This window comes from Hippichthys cyanospilos, chromosome 22 (genome assembly GCF_059441005.1).
Source record: "Hippichthys cyanospilos isolate Australia breed blue-spotted pipefish chromosome 22, RoL_Hcya_1.0, whole genome shotgun sequence".
Taxonomy (NCBI): Eukaryota; Metazoa; Chordata; class Actinopteri; order Syngnathiformes; family Syngnathidae; genus Hippichthys; species Hippichthys cyanospilos.
Window position 1 is genome coordinate 7,742,501 of NC_142390.1, and position 18,381 is coordinate 7,760,881.

Here is an 18,381-nt window from a genome sequence, read left to right on the forward strand (position 1 = left end):
CGGTGCGCCTTATTGTGCGGAAAATACGGTAATGTATTAAGAATGCGTAAAAGATCTTTCTATTCTTAGTAGATATTTGCATTAAAGTACCAAAATGGATCTCAAAATTTCAATGAGCAACTCAAGTGCTTTCTCTTTGTTGCAGTGCATGTAAAATTGCTACTAAAATAATAACAGGCCGATTGAGAGTTTGAAGCCTACTTTTGAAGAGGAAGTGTGTCACGCCTACCCTGGTGGTTCTGTCATCATGCAGATCCGATGACCCCACGCGCACATGCAGCACACACACTTAAGTCACAAGTGCACTTGACACGGCCATAGAAAGCAATAGAATGAGGATGGAAATCGTGTTGAAAAATAAGCATGCTAATGTATAATGAATTCAGCCAGATAAGTAGTCTTTGTCCCCCATACAGAGGAGCGGAACAGAGCTGGGTTTTATGTCTGCCGCAGAACAAAGACTTGTGACGTGTGTGTGTGTGTGTGTGTAGCATCTGATGACTGTGATGGAAGTGTGTGTGGGGGAATGCATGATGAAAATCTGGCAACTTCTATACATGGAGGGAATACCAAGGCTCTTGACTGCCTCACAATTTGACCCACATTCTCAAATAAATGAATAAATTACCGTATTTTCCGCACTATAAGGCACACCTAAAAGCCTTAATTTTTTTTAAAAAGCTGATGGTGCGCCTTATAATCAGGTGCGCCTTATATATGGATCAATATTGAGATTGGGATTGGTAGTTGGGGAATGAATTGATAAAGTAAGCTTTACCTGTTTCTTTTGTGTGTTTACAGTTGGTTGGTCATACTGACATTGAGTTCTTATCCTAATGAGAGTTTAGAGTTAGTATTTGAGTCTTACTATATTATGATTGAAAAAGTTTTAAAATATGTCATTAATTAAGGGTGCGCCTTATAATCCGGTGCGCCTTATATATGGAAAATGTTTTAAAATATGTCATTGATCAGTGCGCCTTATAATCCGGTGCGCCTTACAGCGCAGAAAATACGGTAATTAATTAATAACTAAATCAATTACCCATCAATCCAACCATCTCCTGGAAGCATCTCAAGGGCACTATGTGTAGTCAATGTAGGCGAACGCGAGCCATCAAGAAGCCGAATTACAGGAAGAATAATTACACAGACCTCCGCCGTCAAACCCCCATTTTTTTTCTGTCTTCCACCTCTTTTCTAAAGATATCAGAGAGGGGACGAATGTGTCATTAAGGTCAGAAGGAAGAGTGTGAAAAGAAATTGGCAGAAGAGGGAGGGAAGAACAGTGAGAAAGTAGACATAATGGCGTCTCTGTGTTTGCCAGAGAGGCCATGAAATTGCCCGAGTGACTGCCGGCACATATAGTACTGCTTGGTGCTGGAGAAGAGTGGAGCTATGTGTGAAAAATACGCACCTTAAAATGTTATATTTTGGAGCACGAGAGAAGGCAAAATGCCAAAACCCAGACTTGCCTTTGAGTAGTTTCTCCCCCTTATTCGCTTTTCACAGCTTGTGAGAAAATAACATGCGACAGCAAGGTTTCGCGTTACCATGTAATTTAGTGTGAAGCAGCCCATAATTCGACATCCCGAAGGCCCTAATTAGTATCAATCAATGGCCTGAAATACTTGACCGATAAACTGCCTTTCTAAACACATTTTCACCATGATCAAGGTTGCGTCGTACTAACTGGGAAAATGAAGCTTCGTGAAGCACCTGTGATATTTTTCACTTCTCCGCATGGGGCTCTTGGTTTAAAAATAACACTAGTGGAGAACAAATCTATTTCATTTCCCCAACAGTGAGAACATTTATTTTTAAGTTTCTTTATGAGTACATTTGAACTCTTCGATGGGTGTCTTTCCTCGGTCCATCAAGGACTTTTTGATGGACTAAAGAAAACGGATCAAGAGGGTGAAAACCTCATACCAGACAGTACGAAAATGTAAATCACCAGGAAAATGGAGTCTAAAAACTACATCCTCATTCATTTTCATCCCAGAAAAAAAAATGTATCTATAGCCATCAATGCCAGTGAATGGGTTATGAATTAGTATAAAGCATCCAAACAGGTCCTTCAAATAAAAGAATTGATGCATTAGCGCAGGAGAAAACACTCAGACGCATAATGGAAGCTCAAGAAGAAAAAAAAAAAAACATCGCAGATACATCTGGCTAGAGGAGAGCTAAGAAAATGAAGAGCATACAAAAAGCGCACACAAATGGAGATGGCTGAAAGGAATAAGTCAGCTCGAGTAAACCTGAAACCACATTAATGAATAAATTGAACTTGGAACTTCAAACCACGGCAGGCTTTTATAGATTTTCCTCAGCGTTTGTAAGATTCCAAATGAATAAATATAAAAAGGCAAGGACAAATCAATACACCGCTTCACATGTGCTCTACTTTTGAGGACCAAAAGTCCCTGGCTACTGCCGCGCAATTTATTTGAGATAAAAAGCTACATTGTTGCTGATAAAGCTGCTTGGCGAAATGTGACCCAACACAGGTGCTGACTTTTTTGATTTCGCCAAAAGAGACGACGGGAAGTCTCGCCTTCATCGCCGTCATCGACTCCCAAGCATCAACGCAACTTTGATTCATTTCTGCGCAATTAAACCTTTCACCTTGTGGTTGCTCAGCACCGATGCCTTAGCAATAAAAGGGGATTTTATTATTTATTATTTTCTACAATATTTTCTTTTGTGTCCATCCCGAGTGTTTCAAAGGCTTTCGGTGCCAACAGTGCAGTCACAAGCATGTGTTTGTGTAGCCATGAGGATGCATACAAACAGCATCAGTACTGCTGCCCGGTGCGGTGGGTGCTTTCAGCTCAAAGACCCTTTTGTTCGCTTGAGAGAAGCCAAAAAAAAAAAAGGGTGAGCTTCAGCATGACTGAGCCACAGGGCTTCGCTGAGTTCTTGTGCTCAAAGGCACAAAAACGCTCGAATATTAATATTGACGCATTCAATGCCAGCTCCAAAAGTACACCGTTTAAGGTTTCAAGGCATGTTGTTACATTTCTTTTTTAAGAGTCCAGACATTCAAAAACATATACAGTGAACTCGGACTCAGATATCGCGGTCTCAGTACTTAGCGGGTTTTTCCAGGAAAAATTGAAAATATTTCAAAATAAAAAATAATTTAAAAAATGAGCAAAAATTGAAAAAAATGAAAACAGCAAAAAAGTACATTATACAGTACTGTATTCGTCAAATAACTAATTAAAATGAGTTAATAACTATGTTAAGAATTCTTCAAGCGTTAGAGTTCATGACGTTTTTATTTTATTTTGAAATGCATTCTTTTAATTTGTCGGGTCGTGTTGCATTTCCGTTTCCTGTTTGATGTTCTCTGTGCGTCATTCGGCTGGTTACGGTGACGTAGTGAATGACAACGTAAGCTCATATTTATAGTTTATTATCATTTATGTTGATAAAGCCCGCTACTGCCTATGTTTAGTAAGCGATGACTGTTTATTCTGTTTATGTGTTCGTTTGTGTAGAGGTAGCACTTTATCGTAAGTAGTTGTTGTTAGTTGTTGCTCACTCGCTAATGTTGGCTAAAAATACAGTAAATTCATAGTTTAAGTGTTTATATGTTAGTTGACTGACTTTTAGATTGTTGTTGATTTATTATTCAACAGATACTACATGATACACCATACATGAGCCAAAATAAATGTGAAGTTCAACGTGATGACTTGCGTATTCTTTCACCGGAATCTTGGTGCAGATAACCAGTCCTGAGAACAAATTCTCAACAAACTAAGTAATATTAGTTATTTAATGAATATGCAATAATGTTAATATGGATAATGTAATTTTAGATAATAGGAGAAAGGAAATAAAATAAGCAAAAAATACCAAAAAAAGGATTGTTTATGGTTACTGCGGCTATATTGGGACGTACATAGAAATCTAGGAACTGATACCCTACTTCGCGGTTTCAGACTTTTTTTGTATGGGCTATGTAGTTTATAATTTTTTTTTGTTCATTTTTTTGTAATTGTCTGCCAACAGCAACATCCTCTCTTTAACGGACTGAACATGCCTGCATGTTTAGTCCTAACATATTTGTAAAAAGTGGATGGATGAATGGATATCTGTTAGTTAAAAAGCAGTTCAAAATCAATACTTCAATAGTATTTTTTTTCGTCTCCCGTTGTTCGATAGTTTATTTTAGTGAACATAATAACACATCCTACATAATTTGTATACAATCATAAATACATAAATGCGGTGCATACATTTTTTCAATTCTTTTCTTGTTTGGCTAAAAAGATGGCGTGAAAATTGCTGATGAATTGAGAAAAATTCAATAAATTATTGTACTAAATTGATTAAATTCTTTAGGTTGTAAAACCACTAAAGTAATAAATAATGTAGCTAAATTGTGAAAGCAATTCACTGCGGCTTAAAATTACAAAGTGGTCGATTAATTTAATGTCTGACACTTAAAATTGCTAAATGGACGGAGTGAGTAAAAAAAATAAAATAAAAGGTTAATTCGTGAAAAGGGAGTGAACTAGTTATAGAAAGATGAAGACTTAATGATCAATAAAGGCTCCTATATTCCTCCATGTAATCAGTTCACTGCAAAGCAGATGCTCTGAAAAGGACAAACAAATCATGTGGAAGGAAGACACGAAGATAAAAGACGGTGCCGAGGAAGGGCGAGTTGAAGTCAACGTGTTATTTATAGATTTGAAAGCCTGCTAGTTTGCCTGTAGCATATAAAATGTAAACACAGCACGTGGTGAGCCATTCTCACCCACATGACAAAACGGAAAAGGCCAAGAACCATTCCACAAGTCCGACGCGCGAGTTTGACGCTTGAGGTCATGACAAAGGCGGGACACAATTCTTCCAATTACAAAGGATGAGCCTTCCAATCTTTGGATCAAGCCTGTGTTATCAACCAGCACACACACGTATATAGACACACACACACACACAAGCTGCGTGTGCAATCATGACAAGCGGTGAACAATCAACCCCTCTCTGTCACATTATACGACCCATAGGAAGCCGAAGCTAAAAATAGCACGTTTTACCCCATTGTGTGCCGAGGTGACGCGTGAACATTGATGGCCTGCGTCTTTACACATGCTCTCGACATCACAACGTGTGATTGTGTGTGTTCACTATGTGAACTGGTTTTGCGGCTGAGCAGTGGACTGGAAGACTATTAAGAACCTGGCTTCCAGTCTGGTGTTGACATGCTTGGGAAGAGGTGGATCGACTACTGTACTCTGTCACTTTACAAAAAAAGCAGCTTTGATAATGAGAAAACATGGACTCCTTGCACACCCGGTCCCCGCACAGTACGACGCCCTTTTTCTTTTGGCTGTTTTTTGGCAATGGATTTTACAGTTGTTACTGCTGACAGTAAAACACGCCGCCAATTGTGGTGAGACTTCAAAATAAACCTGACCATATCAAATACAGCGGGCCCCCGTGTTACGAGATGAATCCGTTCTGCGGTTGGGCTCGTAAGGCGAATTTGTCGTATGACGGGCAATCCAAACCTACGTTAGATAGCTAATGCGTTTAGAACCCCAGGTAAAAACATCAAAATTGTACATACATATTCAAAATTGATAATAAAACAGTATAATAAGTGCTAAATAAATATAGCATACGTGTATAAAATCGGAAAACATCATAAATAAAAAATATAGAAATGATTTCTTTACCTTTGAGTGGCGCTTGTTATGCCTATATTCCCTAATAAGGGTTATCTCCAGCATCGTTTCCATATAAATCATCTCGTTAACATCACTAGCAATCTTGGGACTCATGGCTAACCCTTTCATTCTAAGCAGTAAAATCCACTATAAATACGATTTTGTAACCACTCAGGATCGAGCAAAGTTTTAGAGTTCCGCCATTTTGAAACGAGTGAGGCCAACCAAGAGCGGACCAGCATTGTAGTTACATGTTGCATGGAAGCAGTTTGGCGGCAATAGTAAATAAGTGCAACTACCTAAAAACGCCAGCAGATGGAGGGAAAACAACACAAATACAGCCAAGCCCCTAGGGTCATGACAGTTGTTTATTCTTTTTTTTGTTTTTCGCAAATATGGGAAAATGTCAAAGAGGGGATGAAAAAACTCAGTATTCCAGGTCGCAACATGAAAAAAACCTAACTCAGGGACGTTGTAACACGGGGGTCCACTGTATTGTATTCTGAAACTAAGGCTTTAATTTTAAAGTTGTTGTATTCATACCCTGTTGCTGCGGAGAGTCTCAGGTCATGATTCAATGTAAACAACACAATCATGTCCTTAAATCACATTCAAATATCAATTTGGGGACATAAAAAATAATTATGCTGGCATTTTATTTTGACTGGAGAGAACACTCGGATTAACTTTCAAAAGCAGTTTAAGGAGTAGGGTTCCTCAATATGAAATGGACTTGATTTAATAACTGCACTGTGGACTTAATTCTCCACAGGTGGAAAAAAATAACGTGAAAACCTTGGCTTGTTCACAGGGGGGGGGGTGACAATTTACAGGTTTGACTCGATTGTGTTGTTTGATGTTGCCACAATTGGTCCTGCAGGCAAACCACACTGCAGCTTTTTTCCTGGTTCTTTTTTTTTTTTCTTAATCGATAAGTCAGCAGTGGCAACAAGCATATGATCACAGAATTGACTCTTAAGAACAGCTGTTTGTGCAAAGATGTGAACGTACTTTGCACAGTGCATTTGTACAATTCCGTCATTTTTATAATGACACTAACAAGAAAGTCGCTTCGAGGAAAAAGTCAAATGTTTTTATCTACAAGTTCGTTGCTATGCAATTCAGGGGGAAAAAAATGAGAAAATTAGAGCTACTTGGAGATTGAAAGGTAAGAACATTTTTAGGAAAAAATATTTTATCTCCCCGGAGTAATCAAGGGACGCTTTTTGTCCTAATTGGTCTTTGCACCTCAACACCTGCCTTGCTTTAAAAAAGTATTCGTAAATGACTTAGTTATCACACTTTCAAGGGTCTGCCAATATTTGGACAAAAAATCGCGTCGCTGGGGTAATAACAAAAAAATTCTTTTGCCAAAAAAATATGAATGCCACAAAAAATCTGTTGTGATTTTTTACCATATTCAAGGCCCTAATTATTCATATTAAACATTCCAATTTGAATTTCTTTTTTATATAGATATAGACATAATTGTTTTTTCACTGAAAGCATATTATTGTTTTTATTGTATAGAGGGTATCAAAAATAAATAAATACAAACTATATATGTATGGATAGGTCTGATACCACTGAACATTTTGAGTGGTCGAAATTAAAAAAGTATTCATAAATGACTTAGTTATCACACTTCCAAAGGTCTGCCAATATTTGGACAAAAAAATCGCGTCGCTGGGGTAATAACAAAAAATTGCTTTTGCCAAAAAAAATATGAATGCCACAAAAAATCTGTTGTTGGGATTTTTTACCATATTCAAGGCCCTAATTATTCATATTAAACATTCCAATTTGAATTTCTTTTTTATATAGATATAGACATAATTGTTTTTTTCACTGAAAGCATATTATTGTTTTTATTGTATAGAGGGTATCAAAAATAAAAAAATAAATACAAACTATACATGTATGGATAGGTCTGATGCCACTGAACATTTTGAGTGGTCGAAATTAAAAAAGTATTCATAAATGACTTAGTTATCACACTTCCAAGGGTCTGCCAATATTTGAACAAAAAAAAATCGCGTTGCCGTATAAGTTTTAAAAAAACGCCACAGGGGTTGATGTGTCAATGGACGGGCGCTTTCCTGACATCTAATGTTATTTCATCATGAATGAGCAACGGCTTGTTTATCCTCTGCTGCGACCTGAGCATGTGCGCGAAATCCCCGTCTGACGCCGCTCCGACAAACGCCACCGTTTAATCTCCGGATTATGAGCCAATCGGCCTCTCCCGATCCAAGCCGCCACGCACATACATCTGGAAGGGCACCATGACAATGCAGACAAAAGCGTTCCGACGGAATGTGCGCGAGACGAGTGAACACGCGCGCCGCAAGAGCAAAAATCGCTTGTGACAGCCAAGCGCGCTCGAGGACGAAGACAAGCGCACGCAGTCTATCATTAGACGCATGTGTCGCATCTCGACAGGGCCAGGATTTTCGCACACATACACACACAGGAAGCCCACTTGACATTCCTTGCATAGTTAACATCATTTTTGTAGTGTGATTCATGCGTCGCCCCACATGGGAGCGTATCCCAAAAAAAGCGATAAAAAATACTCAGAAATGGCAAATTGGCGATATCATGCAAAATGGAATTATTTTAACGTTATGTAAACGAGAGAAAAAGGCAGGGAGGATGAGAGCGCCGGAGCGGTTGTCAATGGCAACAGTGTTTTAAAGGCTGGTCATAAAGCAAGCACAGTCCGTGCTGCAGCAAAGCATTGTGGGCAGTTTTGACGCCTTACGCAACACATGACGATAGCTGGCAGGTGCATTTTTAAACATGTAATTACGATCAGGAATTCATGATGACGCTCAGCTTTAATTGCTACTAATTACAACTAAAGATGCGCCGGAATGAAAATGTCGGGATGGACTCTTTTATGATTAAGGGCTCTATAAATAAATCTGACTTGACTTATGAGCGATTTGTTTACATATTTGTTTAACTTTTTAAAACATGCTGATGTCCACATTACTTTTGGTTCCTCGCAAACATTTTTTTTAAAGTTGTGAACAACCCTGCCAACAACTGAAGCTTAGTACAGTCTATGTTAAATATTTATAGTCCCAGGAAAAGATAAAAGCAGTTTATGTACTCTGCTCTGGCCCGGTGAGCATGCCTTCAAATACATGACAGTATCTTGCAATTAACAATCTATACAAATAACATCCAACTGGCTCAAAACACCCACCGGAGTTGTGGCACTTTATATTTTCAACACTGAGACAGAAACAGACATCCATTGGTTCCACAATAGTGAGTGTGTGTGTGTTTGTGTGTCTGCATGTGTTGTATGGTACTGCATGTGCCAAATTTCAGATCAATACAAGCACTCCTATATGGCCAAAGAATGGACTGGCGGGGAGGACGTCATGGTAATGACTTTGTCCTCTGGGGGTGTGCTACCCTCAATAGCCAACAGCAGCCTACATGTGGATGTGGGTCAGAACACACACTGGTTTAGACACATATAGGCAAATTAAGAAGTGCAGCGAAAGCAAATTGGGGTCAGACATAAATGCAACAGTTTAGGAGAGGATAAAAAAGGAGCAGGTGCAACTCATGTAACAGCACAATATCAATGGATGCAAAAAAAAGACATGCTGCAGCATTGCTGTAATTTGCAGTAATACAGCTTTAGTGTTAAATTATTTTTTGATTAGACTGTGCTGTTTCAATAATCCTTTGGTCAAAACATTTTGTGATACTCGCTGTAACTAAGCGTTGTCTTATGTAAACAAACGGAAATATTTGCATATTCTGGGGGCAAAACGGAAGGCATTTGTTAAATGTCAAAACAGTGCTTTCATCGTGGCAAGTCAATTTCCTCTTATGTTGACATTTTTAGGAAGCACGACGCACTCTATTGGCCTCGTCTTTGCAGCCGAATTTACCGAAACGTCACGGACCTCATTATCGGACACAACCGATGGTTTTCAGAATTAATTTGACAGGAGACTTTTACCTGTAAATTGTGAATTCCGTGGTTTCAAGCGGACCCTCCGGAGCTGCCAGGCCCGGATGCCCTCCTCCGCTGTATCCGCCCACAGAAGTCGACCGAAAAATACAGCTCCCGCTCGGTTCCGGTTCCAAGCGGGTTCTGGTACACAAGTGAATCAAGGTCCTCAGGAACGAAAATAAGAAGTGATGCAAAGGGCGACGGAGCAAACCTCTCAACGACGCCGTTCTGGTGGCTGCGAAAGCAGATTAGAGAGTCTGGTGAAGGATCTCCCAGGTCCACAAACGACTGAGGGACGGGAGGGGTGTAATCAAGCGAGCACCAAGCTCAACAGGATAGCAAAGCCACTTCCTGTTACGGAAAAAAATAAAAGCAAACCAACATCCGGTTAACATGAGACGCTAGAACTCCGTGCTTTATCGTAAACGTCACAGTAATGCAGTCGTTTTAAAGAACGACAAAATACACAAGTATTAAATATAGTAAACTAAGTTTTTGTTTTCGCAACTTGTTGGAAAGGGTCTTGTTTTTCTATATAGCAGTGTTTACCATCTGTATTGAGTTTAAATTTAGGCGATTAGCTGGAAAGCCACCATTTGTTATTTCTATCACTATACATCACTGGAAACAATGTATGTAGTTAAAAAAATAATATTTATATATTTTTTAATCAAATACTGTACCTTAAAACGTAAGCTTTATTAGAGAAAACAGAGCAGCTTCGTTTCTTGATGATAGGGCGCCCTCTGCTGCATAAGCGTTAACGGCGTATACGGTATCTCATTACAGTGTAGCAGAGCGTTGGTGAAATACACTTATTTTAAGTTTATGGTGCAAATAATATTGATATAGCTGAATGTAACTGCGCAAAATGTGAAGTCATTGAAATAAATAGCATAACCTTTCGCCTTACGGAAAAATCATGACGTGTATTGTTGATTTGCTCTTTGACCTAAATCCATAATATCGCTAGCGACTGTGCCACTAGTGACCGGACAACACCACCTTTAAATCTGCTGAACAATGTCGCGGGCTGCGGAAAGGCTCAGGTTGATGATCGGACATCTCGATCCGTCCTCCGTTTTGGTCGTATCCTCCTTAAAAGACTCTTGCCTCCGGTTGACTACTATTTATGCAGCTGAGATCTGTGCATCGATGGACGAAGTCAGCGGGCAACACAGATCGGTGTCCCACTGGAGACAACTAGGCCCCCTGGATGACCAGTTTAGCCTTGCGCTTAACGGTACTTTTCCGGAAAAATTATACATCGATGCTCCCGTAGTTACCACCATTCTAACTAACAAAGATAACGCTTTGTTGTACGAGTTTAAATTTGTTATTCCATGTTGTAATATTACACACGTATGACGTCCGGACATTGCGGGAACACTTTTTATTTCTGTGCATTGCCTTTATTGTTTGTGATCGTGTGCAAATGCATGGGAAAAATGCAGCATGGATGTTTCTTGATGCAGTGACGAAAACAAAAGGTTCTATCTGGAAAAACGTGTCGATTTTTGCTGTTATTTTTTTTAATGTGAAGTTAAAATTGACATTTTTTTCCTAATGGGATTTAATCCCGAAACTGTCGATCATCCTTAACTTGGGTTTCTTCAGGCACCCCCGACGTCGATTCAAACCGCCTTTCACCCGGAACCACTGAGGTGAGGTCAGAGCTTTTGATCTAGTTGGAAGTCCATTTTATGCAGTTACATAAGTGTTTATTGCTGCCCTTGATACAGTTCAAGTGTCATGACTGCACTCCCCTTTTCTTGACCTTTAATTTGATTTATTTCATTTATATTGTTAATCATTTTGACTCCATTTAGTTCAATGACACGATACACTTCTAAAACAGTGTAGCTAAAACAGTCAAATATTTCACACACCTGTTTGTGCGACGAATGTAGGATTAAAACAGAGCTTTGTCAATAGATTCTATTATTTGTGCACTTTCCAACCGATTATTTTCTCATCGTATGACCTATCAGGTATACGCTTGATAACGAACTGCTGAAACCAGAAGAGAGAATCTTCTACGAGCAGAATGGATTCTTCGTGGTCAGGAATCTTGTAGCCGACGAGGACATCGACTTGTTCAGGTGACAGATTGAAACCTGAATGTCCAAAATTGAAATGAAGCAGGTTGTTGTGTTAGTTACCTGTGTTTCTGGAAAATGTTTCCAGGAAGGAGTTTGAGCGCATTTGTCAACGGGAGGTCAACGTTCCCGGTCTGGTGGTGATGAGGGACGTCGCCATTGCTAAGTCCGAGTTTGTTCCAGGTCAGAAAGCCGTCACCAAGGTGCAAGACTTCCAGGAGGATCCCGAACTCTTCCGTTACTGCACCTTACCTCAGGTACCAAACACATTCTTAAACAATTCATCCCCGATAGTAAGCAAGAACTTAAAAAGCTTGCTTTCTAACTCAACAGATTCTGAAGTATGTGGAGTGTTTCACAGGACCCAACATCATGGCTATGCATACCATGCTCATCAACAAGCCTCCTGATGCTGGTTGTTATCAGACTACTCCTGATTTTACAACCACAATGGAGGAGTGTTCAAAACACTCATCCTGGAGCCTGTGTTTGCAGGAAAGAAAACGTCCCGCCACCCGATGCATCAGGATCTGCATTACTTCCCGTTCCGACCAGCTGATCGAATCGTCTGCGCTTGGACGGCGCTGGAGCGGGTGAACAGGCAGAACGGATGTCTTGTGGTCTTGCCTGGAACACACACGGGCACGCTCAAAGAGCATGACTACCCAGAGTGGGAGGTAAGGACAGTGGGAGTGTAAGGACGTTATAATCCAGGAAGGAAGGAAGGAAGGAAGCTAGGATGATGGAATCAAAGAAGGAAGCCAGTAAGGATGAATGAAAAGATGAAATGAAGGCCGGAAAGAAGTGGGAGGTAAGGACACGCACGGGGGTGTAAGCAATCCATGAAGCAAGGTCAAATGAAGGAAGCTAAGAAGAAAAGCCAGGAAGTAAGATGGGAAGCGAGGAAGAAGACAGGAAGTAAGATAGGAAGCTAGGAAGAAGACAGGAAGTAAGATAGGAAGCTAGGAAGAAGACAGGAAGTAAGATAGGAAGCGAGGAAGAAGACAGGAAGTAAGATAGGAAGTGAGGAAGAAGATAGGAAGTAAGATAGGAAGCGAGGAAGAAGATAGGAAGTAAGATAGGAAGCGAGGAAGAAGACAGGAAGTAAGATAGGAAGCAAGGAAGAAGACAGGAAGTAAGATAGGAAGCGAGGAAGAAGACAGGAAGTAAGAAAGGAAGCGAGGAAGTAAGATAGGAAGCTAGGAAGAAGACAGGAAGTAAGAAAGGAAGCGAGGAAGTAAGATAGGAAGCTAGGAAGAAGACAGGAAGTAAGATAGGAAGCTAGGAAGAAGACGAAGTAAGATAGGAAGTGAGGAAGAAGACAGGAAGTAAGATAGGAAGCTAGGAAGAAGACAGGAAGTAAGATAGGAAGCTAGGAAGAAGACAGGAAGTAAGATAGGAAGCTAGGAAGAAGAAATAATCCAGAAAAGAAGAAGGAAACCAGGAAGGATGCAGAAAAGAAGTGAGGAAGTAAGATAGGAAGCTAGGAAGAAGACAGGAAATAAGATAGGAAGCTAGGAAGAAGACCGGAAGTAAGATAGGAAGCTAGGAAGAAGACAGGAAGTAAGATAGGAAGCTAGGAAGAAGACAGGAAGTAAGATAGGAAGCTAGGAAGAAGACCGGACGTAAGATAGGAAGCTAGGACGAAGACAGGAAGTAAGATAGGAAGCTAGGAAAAAGACAGGAAGTAAGATAGGAAGCTAGGAAGAAGAAATAATCCAGAAAGGAAGAAGGAAGCCAGGAAGGATGCAGAAAAGAAGTGAAGAAGCCAGTAAGGAAAAGAGCAATATGGGAAGACTATTTCAGAAAGGAAGCTAGGAAGAATGAAAGAAGAAATTCGGCCATGAAGGACGACAGAATGAAGAAAGAGGCGAAAAGATTCAAGGTAGCAGTACAGAGGGAAAGGAATCCAGGAAGGATGAAATAAGGAATGAAAGAAGGATGAAGTGTAGAAGACATGAAGGAAAGGAAAATATGGAAGAAGCCAGGAAGGATGAAGGAGGTAAGCCAGGATGGAAGGATTCCAAGAAGGAAGCCAGGAAAGATGAATGGACAGGAAAAGGATGGAAGGAAATATAAGTAAATATGAGGTAAGGACACAGGGGTGTAAGCAAGGAATAAGCCAGAAAGAACGCTAAAATGGAAAGCCAGGAAGTTAGATAGGAAGGAAGCAAGGAAGGATGAATGAAGGAGAGAAGAAGTTAATCCAGAAAGAAACAAGGAAGCCAGGAAGGAAAAGTGAAATCCAGGAAGGAAGGAAGACAGATGGAAAAAAAGTTAGAGAGCAGGATGGAAAGTAGCAGTACTTGAAAGTTTAATCGCTTAGGGTGGGGTGAACAAGATGTACCACGGAGTGCGGGACTACGACCCCCAACATCCCCGGGTGCATCTGGAGATGGAGAAGGGCGACACAGTCTTCTTCCACCCGTTGCTGATCCACGGCTCTGGAATGAATCAGACGCAAGGTTTTCGGAAGGTATGCCACAAGTCCCCCCACGACGCATGTGTGACACCTTCCACATCCGCGTTCTTCTTTCAGGCCATCTCCTGCCATTACGCCAGTTGCGACTGCCATTACATCGACGTGAAGGGAACCACGCAGGAAAACATTGAGAATGAAGTGAAGGAGCTGGCATCCAGGAAGTACCCCGAAGCCACCCAGATCACCTTCCAGGTCATCCCAGCATTTTTTTTACACCACTTGAAAGCACAAAATAGAAACTATAAAATAAAATAAAAATGACTTGTAATTTTTCTCCCCCCGCAGGACACGTGGGCTTTCCGAGGCCGCCTGGTGCAGGGAGAACGGCGCACGCTTTAAGACAGGGACCCCCAACCGCCGGCCTGCGGCTCGGTACCGGTCTATGGATCAACTGGTACCGAGCCGCATGGACCACACTCGAAATAATGATCTACTGATGGAACTGATTTAGTTTCTCCTTTAACAGTTCATTCATTTTTGTGCTTTGTTTGGCCCGATCTTAGTTTTTGGCGCCGCCTCTGGCCGCTGTCGGTATTACAATTTGTAGTGAAAAATGACGGCTCTACATAATAATATCTTTTGTGCATTAAAGCCTAACATAGACTGCCACTTTTGACAAATATGGTTTGTGGCATGTTGCTCCTGGAGCGAAAAGAAAGTGGAACGCTATAATACTTGAAATCAATCCATTTGATTAAACTGCCTTACCCTGGATTTAAGGGAAACATTTCATGTGAAGAATGTACTTGTTTTTATCATGAATAATTTTAATAATAAATGAAACAATTGCTGCTTGAAACAGTGTCTATTTGTATGCATCAATATATATGTACAGTGGTACCTCAAAAATATTGGGTCGGCTAAAATTGCACCAGTTCTTCATTTTAGACACTTTTAGGTCCCCTCCTCACCTCCTTTCTCTCCTCCCACATTTTTTCCTTTCCCCTTCTTACTTTTCTCAACACATCGCCCATCCAAGTGCTGTGAAGTATTGTGGACAGTCTGCTCCAGCTCTCCCAAGATGTCCCGAAGTCCGCTCTTCGCTCTGTCTTGTCTCACGACCCTCCTCATCCTCACTTGTGAGTACCTTTGTTTTTTTTATTTATATGCTGCTTTTTGCATTTCATTTTGGATGCGCGTGTGGGGTATCAATAAATGAGCGTCGAAATGTCAATTTCTTCTTTATCCTCAAAGGCTTAGTTTTCCTAAAATAATTTGCCTTCCTTTCCTAGTGGCGACATCAAATCCACAAAATACATTTCCTCGCTCCTAACCTCAAACATCACATCTGATTCCTTGACCTCAAGCAAAATCCAATTCAAAGCTAACCTCTAAAACCAAGTCTTAACCCTAAAATAGCGGTTAGACCCACAAAAATGTCCCCACTTTGTAACAAAGACAACACAGAGCTGCGTCACGATCATTAATATGAAGCCGGTTCAGGTTAATTTCCAATCAAATACAAAAAAAAACAAAAACACGCATAATAATGTGGAATACACCAACCTGAACTGAGGTAAGGTATATATTTTATATCATTTTTTTATCATTCTGCCTGCCACAATGCTCCTTGCTTAGATGTTTAATGTGTTTTTGTCATTTTCTTAGTTTCCAGTGTGAGTGAAAGTGCAGCTGATCCGAAAGCAGCAGATGTCAAAGGTGACGCTGGCTAAAACACATCACATAATGACTACCCGCGGCTGCGGCTAACCTTGAAGCTGAACTCTGACCCTTTCAGAGGCCGAGCGACGTGTGTTCATGCCCGAGGTGGACGCTGTTACCTTTTTCAAACGCCGCAGTCGGCGCTCAGTGAGATACTACGAGCAGCTGGGTGAGTCCTGAAAGAAACATTTGATTAGTTACCAAAAACTGCTTTTGTTCAATTACTCTTAACATTTTTTGTTTTGCTAATGTTACAAGCCAGCATACCTGCAGAAAAGATGGTATGGGATATATGGACCAAAAAAAAAAAAAAAAAAAAAAAAGGAATGGCTGTTAAGTCAATCAAGAATTGTCATGCAACAGAAACCGCCTTGAATATTCATCACACACACGAGCCCGCTGAAGGAGTCACGGGCTCGTGTGGAGCACGGGCCTTCTCGGAACGCCGGTGACATACATGGAGCTCGGTTGATGTTTGTTTCCAGCTGAGCAGCGGGTGCATCGGGTAAACTCGGAGCGACGGAGGGAGTACAACGAGGAGCGGCGCAACGAATACGAGAACTACGCCGAAGCCGATCGCGCCGGTAAATTCAACTCATTGTTTTGTCACTTTTTTTTTTTTAAAAGATGCTAAAAGTGGGAGGTTCCTATTGAGGTGTCACATGGGAGTAAAAAAAGCAGCCAATAAGATCGAAGCATATGCATATAACAAAATTTGATAGTTTTACGGAGTTTCATGCAGTGGTTCCCAAAGTGGGGGGTCCGTGAAATCATTTGGGTTATTAATAAAAATATATATTTGTTCAATTTCATATTAAATTGTGATTCATTGTTTTGTGTTTAGAATTGCTTGCAAAGAGGCGATAAAGTTTCATTTTATAACGCTGTTTTTGATTATATAATTGGCAGCGGGCTGTTTGGGAGAAATTGACCCAGTTTTATTATTTTGTAACCTGCAGTATGGCTGAAAAGTAGCGAATAAGATTCTGGGTCAATAAAAAGTCGCTTATGTTCGAATTAAATTATTTTTTTTTGGCTCTGCTAACGCAAACAGTTGGAAAATTTAATGTATTTAAAATACACGGGAAGAGATGCTTAAAGGTTCTGCTGTAAAATGTTCTTTTGTGAATTTTTTACAATCTTCATTTTCACCTTTTCATTTGGCATGTCGTTTCTATGACTGTTTTTCTCCCTTTCACTGAACAGAGCAGCGGGAAAGAACGAGGGAGAAACACGAGCAAGTTCGAGAGTACAACTATGACGGGCGTTACCCCCGATTTCACTGGTTTCACTAATTGTTCAAGCGCAAGAGAATTATGTATTTTAATGTAGCTTAAAAAGACAACAGGACGCTGCATCGCATTTTTCTTTGTACTATACTTTTAAACAATAAAAGTACCGTATTTTCCGCACTATAAGGCGCACATAGAAACCTCAATTTTTTTTAAAAAGCTGATGGTGCGCCTTATAATCAGGTGCGCCTTATATATGGATCAATATTGAGATTGGGATTGGTAGATGGGAAATAAACCGATAAAGTAAGATTTATCTGTTTCTTTTGTGTGTTTGCAGTTGAACAAGGTTGCTCATATTGACATTGAGTTATTATGCTATTGAGAGTTTAGAGTTATTATTTGAGTTATTGTTATTTCTTTGTTACTAAATTGTGATCGAAAAAGTTTTAAAATATGTCATTAATTGAGGGTGCGCCTTAAAATGTGGTGCGCCTTATATATGGAAAAGGTTTTACAATACGTCATTAATTGGGGGTGCGACTTATAATCCGGTGCGCCTTATATATGGAAATGTTATTATGCTGTTAAGAGTTATTCTTTGAGTTATTATTGTTATTACTGTGAGTAGTATTATTTTGTGATTGAAAAAGTTTTAAAATGTCATTTACTGAGGGTGCGCCTTATAATCCGGTGCGCCTTATAGTGTAGAAAATACAGTAATATACAGCGCCAGCTAGTTTTAACAGCTTTTTCCATGCATGTAGAAGCTTAATAAAATGTTATTATTATTGGTGGCCATTTGTAACTATTTAAATGTGTATATTCACAACGCACTTGATTATTTGACTTTTGAAAGAGGTTTGCGCCACTGATGCATTTACCAGACGTCGGTACTGTCAAGAATTTGGAGAATTCAAATGGAAGGCAAGCTGGTATGGAAGAATAGCAAAGAGGTGAGCTTGCGCAAGTCATTGTGCTGAAATCATTTCCAGATCGGAAAAGTGTTCGGGATGCCAAAAAACTGGTCTGTAATTGCTATAAGCTGATGTTGTCCTATTAAAAAAAAAGTTAGATACCACCTGAGACTTTCAAGTTGACGTGAACTCCAACACCTGGAGAGGATTAGAATTTTTTTTTTTTTTTGTCTTCACACAAAAGATGACAATCACTTGCAGCTCTGAAGTAGACAAAATGAGACATATTTTTATAATGAATTACTAACCTTTAA

General features: G+C 40.1%; 3 protein-coding genes across 4 annotated transcripts in view; 2 read left to right on the top strand and 1 right to left on the bottom strand.

Moving 5' to 3' along the window:
- Window positions 1-10,979, bottom strand: part of cdk17 (cyclin dependent kinase 17) — a 25,711-nt gene extending 14,732 nt beyond the window's left edge. The window contains exons 1-3 of the mRNA XM_088407100.1: window positions 10,681-10,979; window positions 9,887-10,026; window positions 9,682-9,816 (exon numbers count right to left, since the gene is read on the bottom strand). The gene's annotated coding sequence lies outside the window, so the exon portion shown is untranslated. The remainder of the gene's footprint in view (window positions 1-9,681; window positions 9,817-9,886; window positions 10,027-10,680) is intronic.
- Window positions 10,527-15,055, top strand: phyh (phytanoyl-CoA 2-hydroxylase). 2 transcript variants are annotated; one of them, XM_088407103.1, is made up of 9 exons: window positions 10,527-10,764; window positions 11,293-11,339; window positions 11,667-11,777; window positions 11,863-12,031; window positions 12,108-12,189; window positions 12,270-12,451; window positions 14,101-14,250; window positions 14,314-14,448; window positions 14,542-15,055. In XM_088407103.1, exons 1-9 carry the CDS (start codon window positions 10,699-10,701, stop codon window positions 14,593-14,595), a joined length of 996 nt encoding a protein of 331 aa, XP_088263229.1. In that variant the 5' UTR covers window positions 10,527-10,698; the 3' UTR covers window positions 14,596-15,055. The 2 variants fall into 2 exon arrangements, with proteins under 2 accessions (XP_088263229.1, XP_088263230.1); XM_088407104.1 differs by lacking the exon at window positions 10,527-10,764 and adding an exon at window positions 10,800-10,918.
- A 160-nt stretch (window positions 15,056-15,215) lies between these two features.
- On the top strand, window positions 15,216-18,169 carry ucmaa (upper zone of growth plate and cartilage matrix associated a). The gene is made up of 5 exons (XM_088406716.1): window positions 15,216-15,335; window positions 15,865-15,915; window positions 15,995-16,087; window positions 16,404-16,502; window positions 17,125-18,169. Exons 1-5 carry the CDS (start codon window positions 15,278-15,280, stop codon window positions 17,211-17,213), a joined length of 390 nt encoding a protein of 129 aa, XP_088262842.1. The 5' UTR covers window positions 15,216-15,277; the 3' UTR covers window positions 17,214-18,169.
- The last annotated feature ends 212 nt before the right edge of the window (window positions 18,170-18,381 follow it).

Excerpts from the sequence above, each read along its gene's own strand:
- ucmaa (XM_088406716.1), top strand. The coding sequence starts at position 15,278 with ATGTCCCGAAGTCCGCTCTTCGCTCTGTCTTGTCTCACGACCCTCCTC. Across the intron at positions 15,336-15,864 it reads GACCCTCCTCATCCTCACTT|TTTCCAGTGTGAGTGAAAGT; the intron begins GTGAGTACCTTT and ends TCATTTTCTTAG. Across the intron at positions 15,916-15,994 it reads GAAAGCAGCAGATGTCAAAG|AGGCCGAGCGACGTGTGTTC; the intron begins GTGACGCTGGCT and ends TGACCCTTTCAG.
- phyh (XM_088407103.1), top strand. The coding sequence starts at position 10,699 with ATGTCGCGGGCTGCGGAAAGGCTCAGGTTGATGATCGGACATCTCGAT. Across the intron at positions 12,452-14,100 it reads ATGACTACCCAGAGTGGGAG|GGTGGGGTGAACAAGATGTA; the intron begins GTAAGGACAGTG and ends TTAATCGCTTAG. Across the intron at positions 14,449-14,541 it reads CCACCCAGATCACCTTCCAG|GACACGTGGGCTTTCCGAGG; the intron begins GTCATCCCAGCA and ends CTCCCCCCGCAG.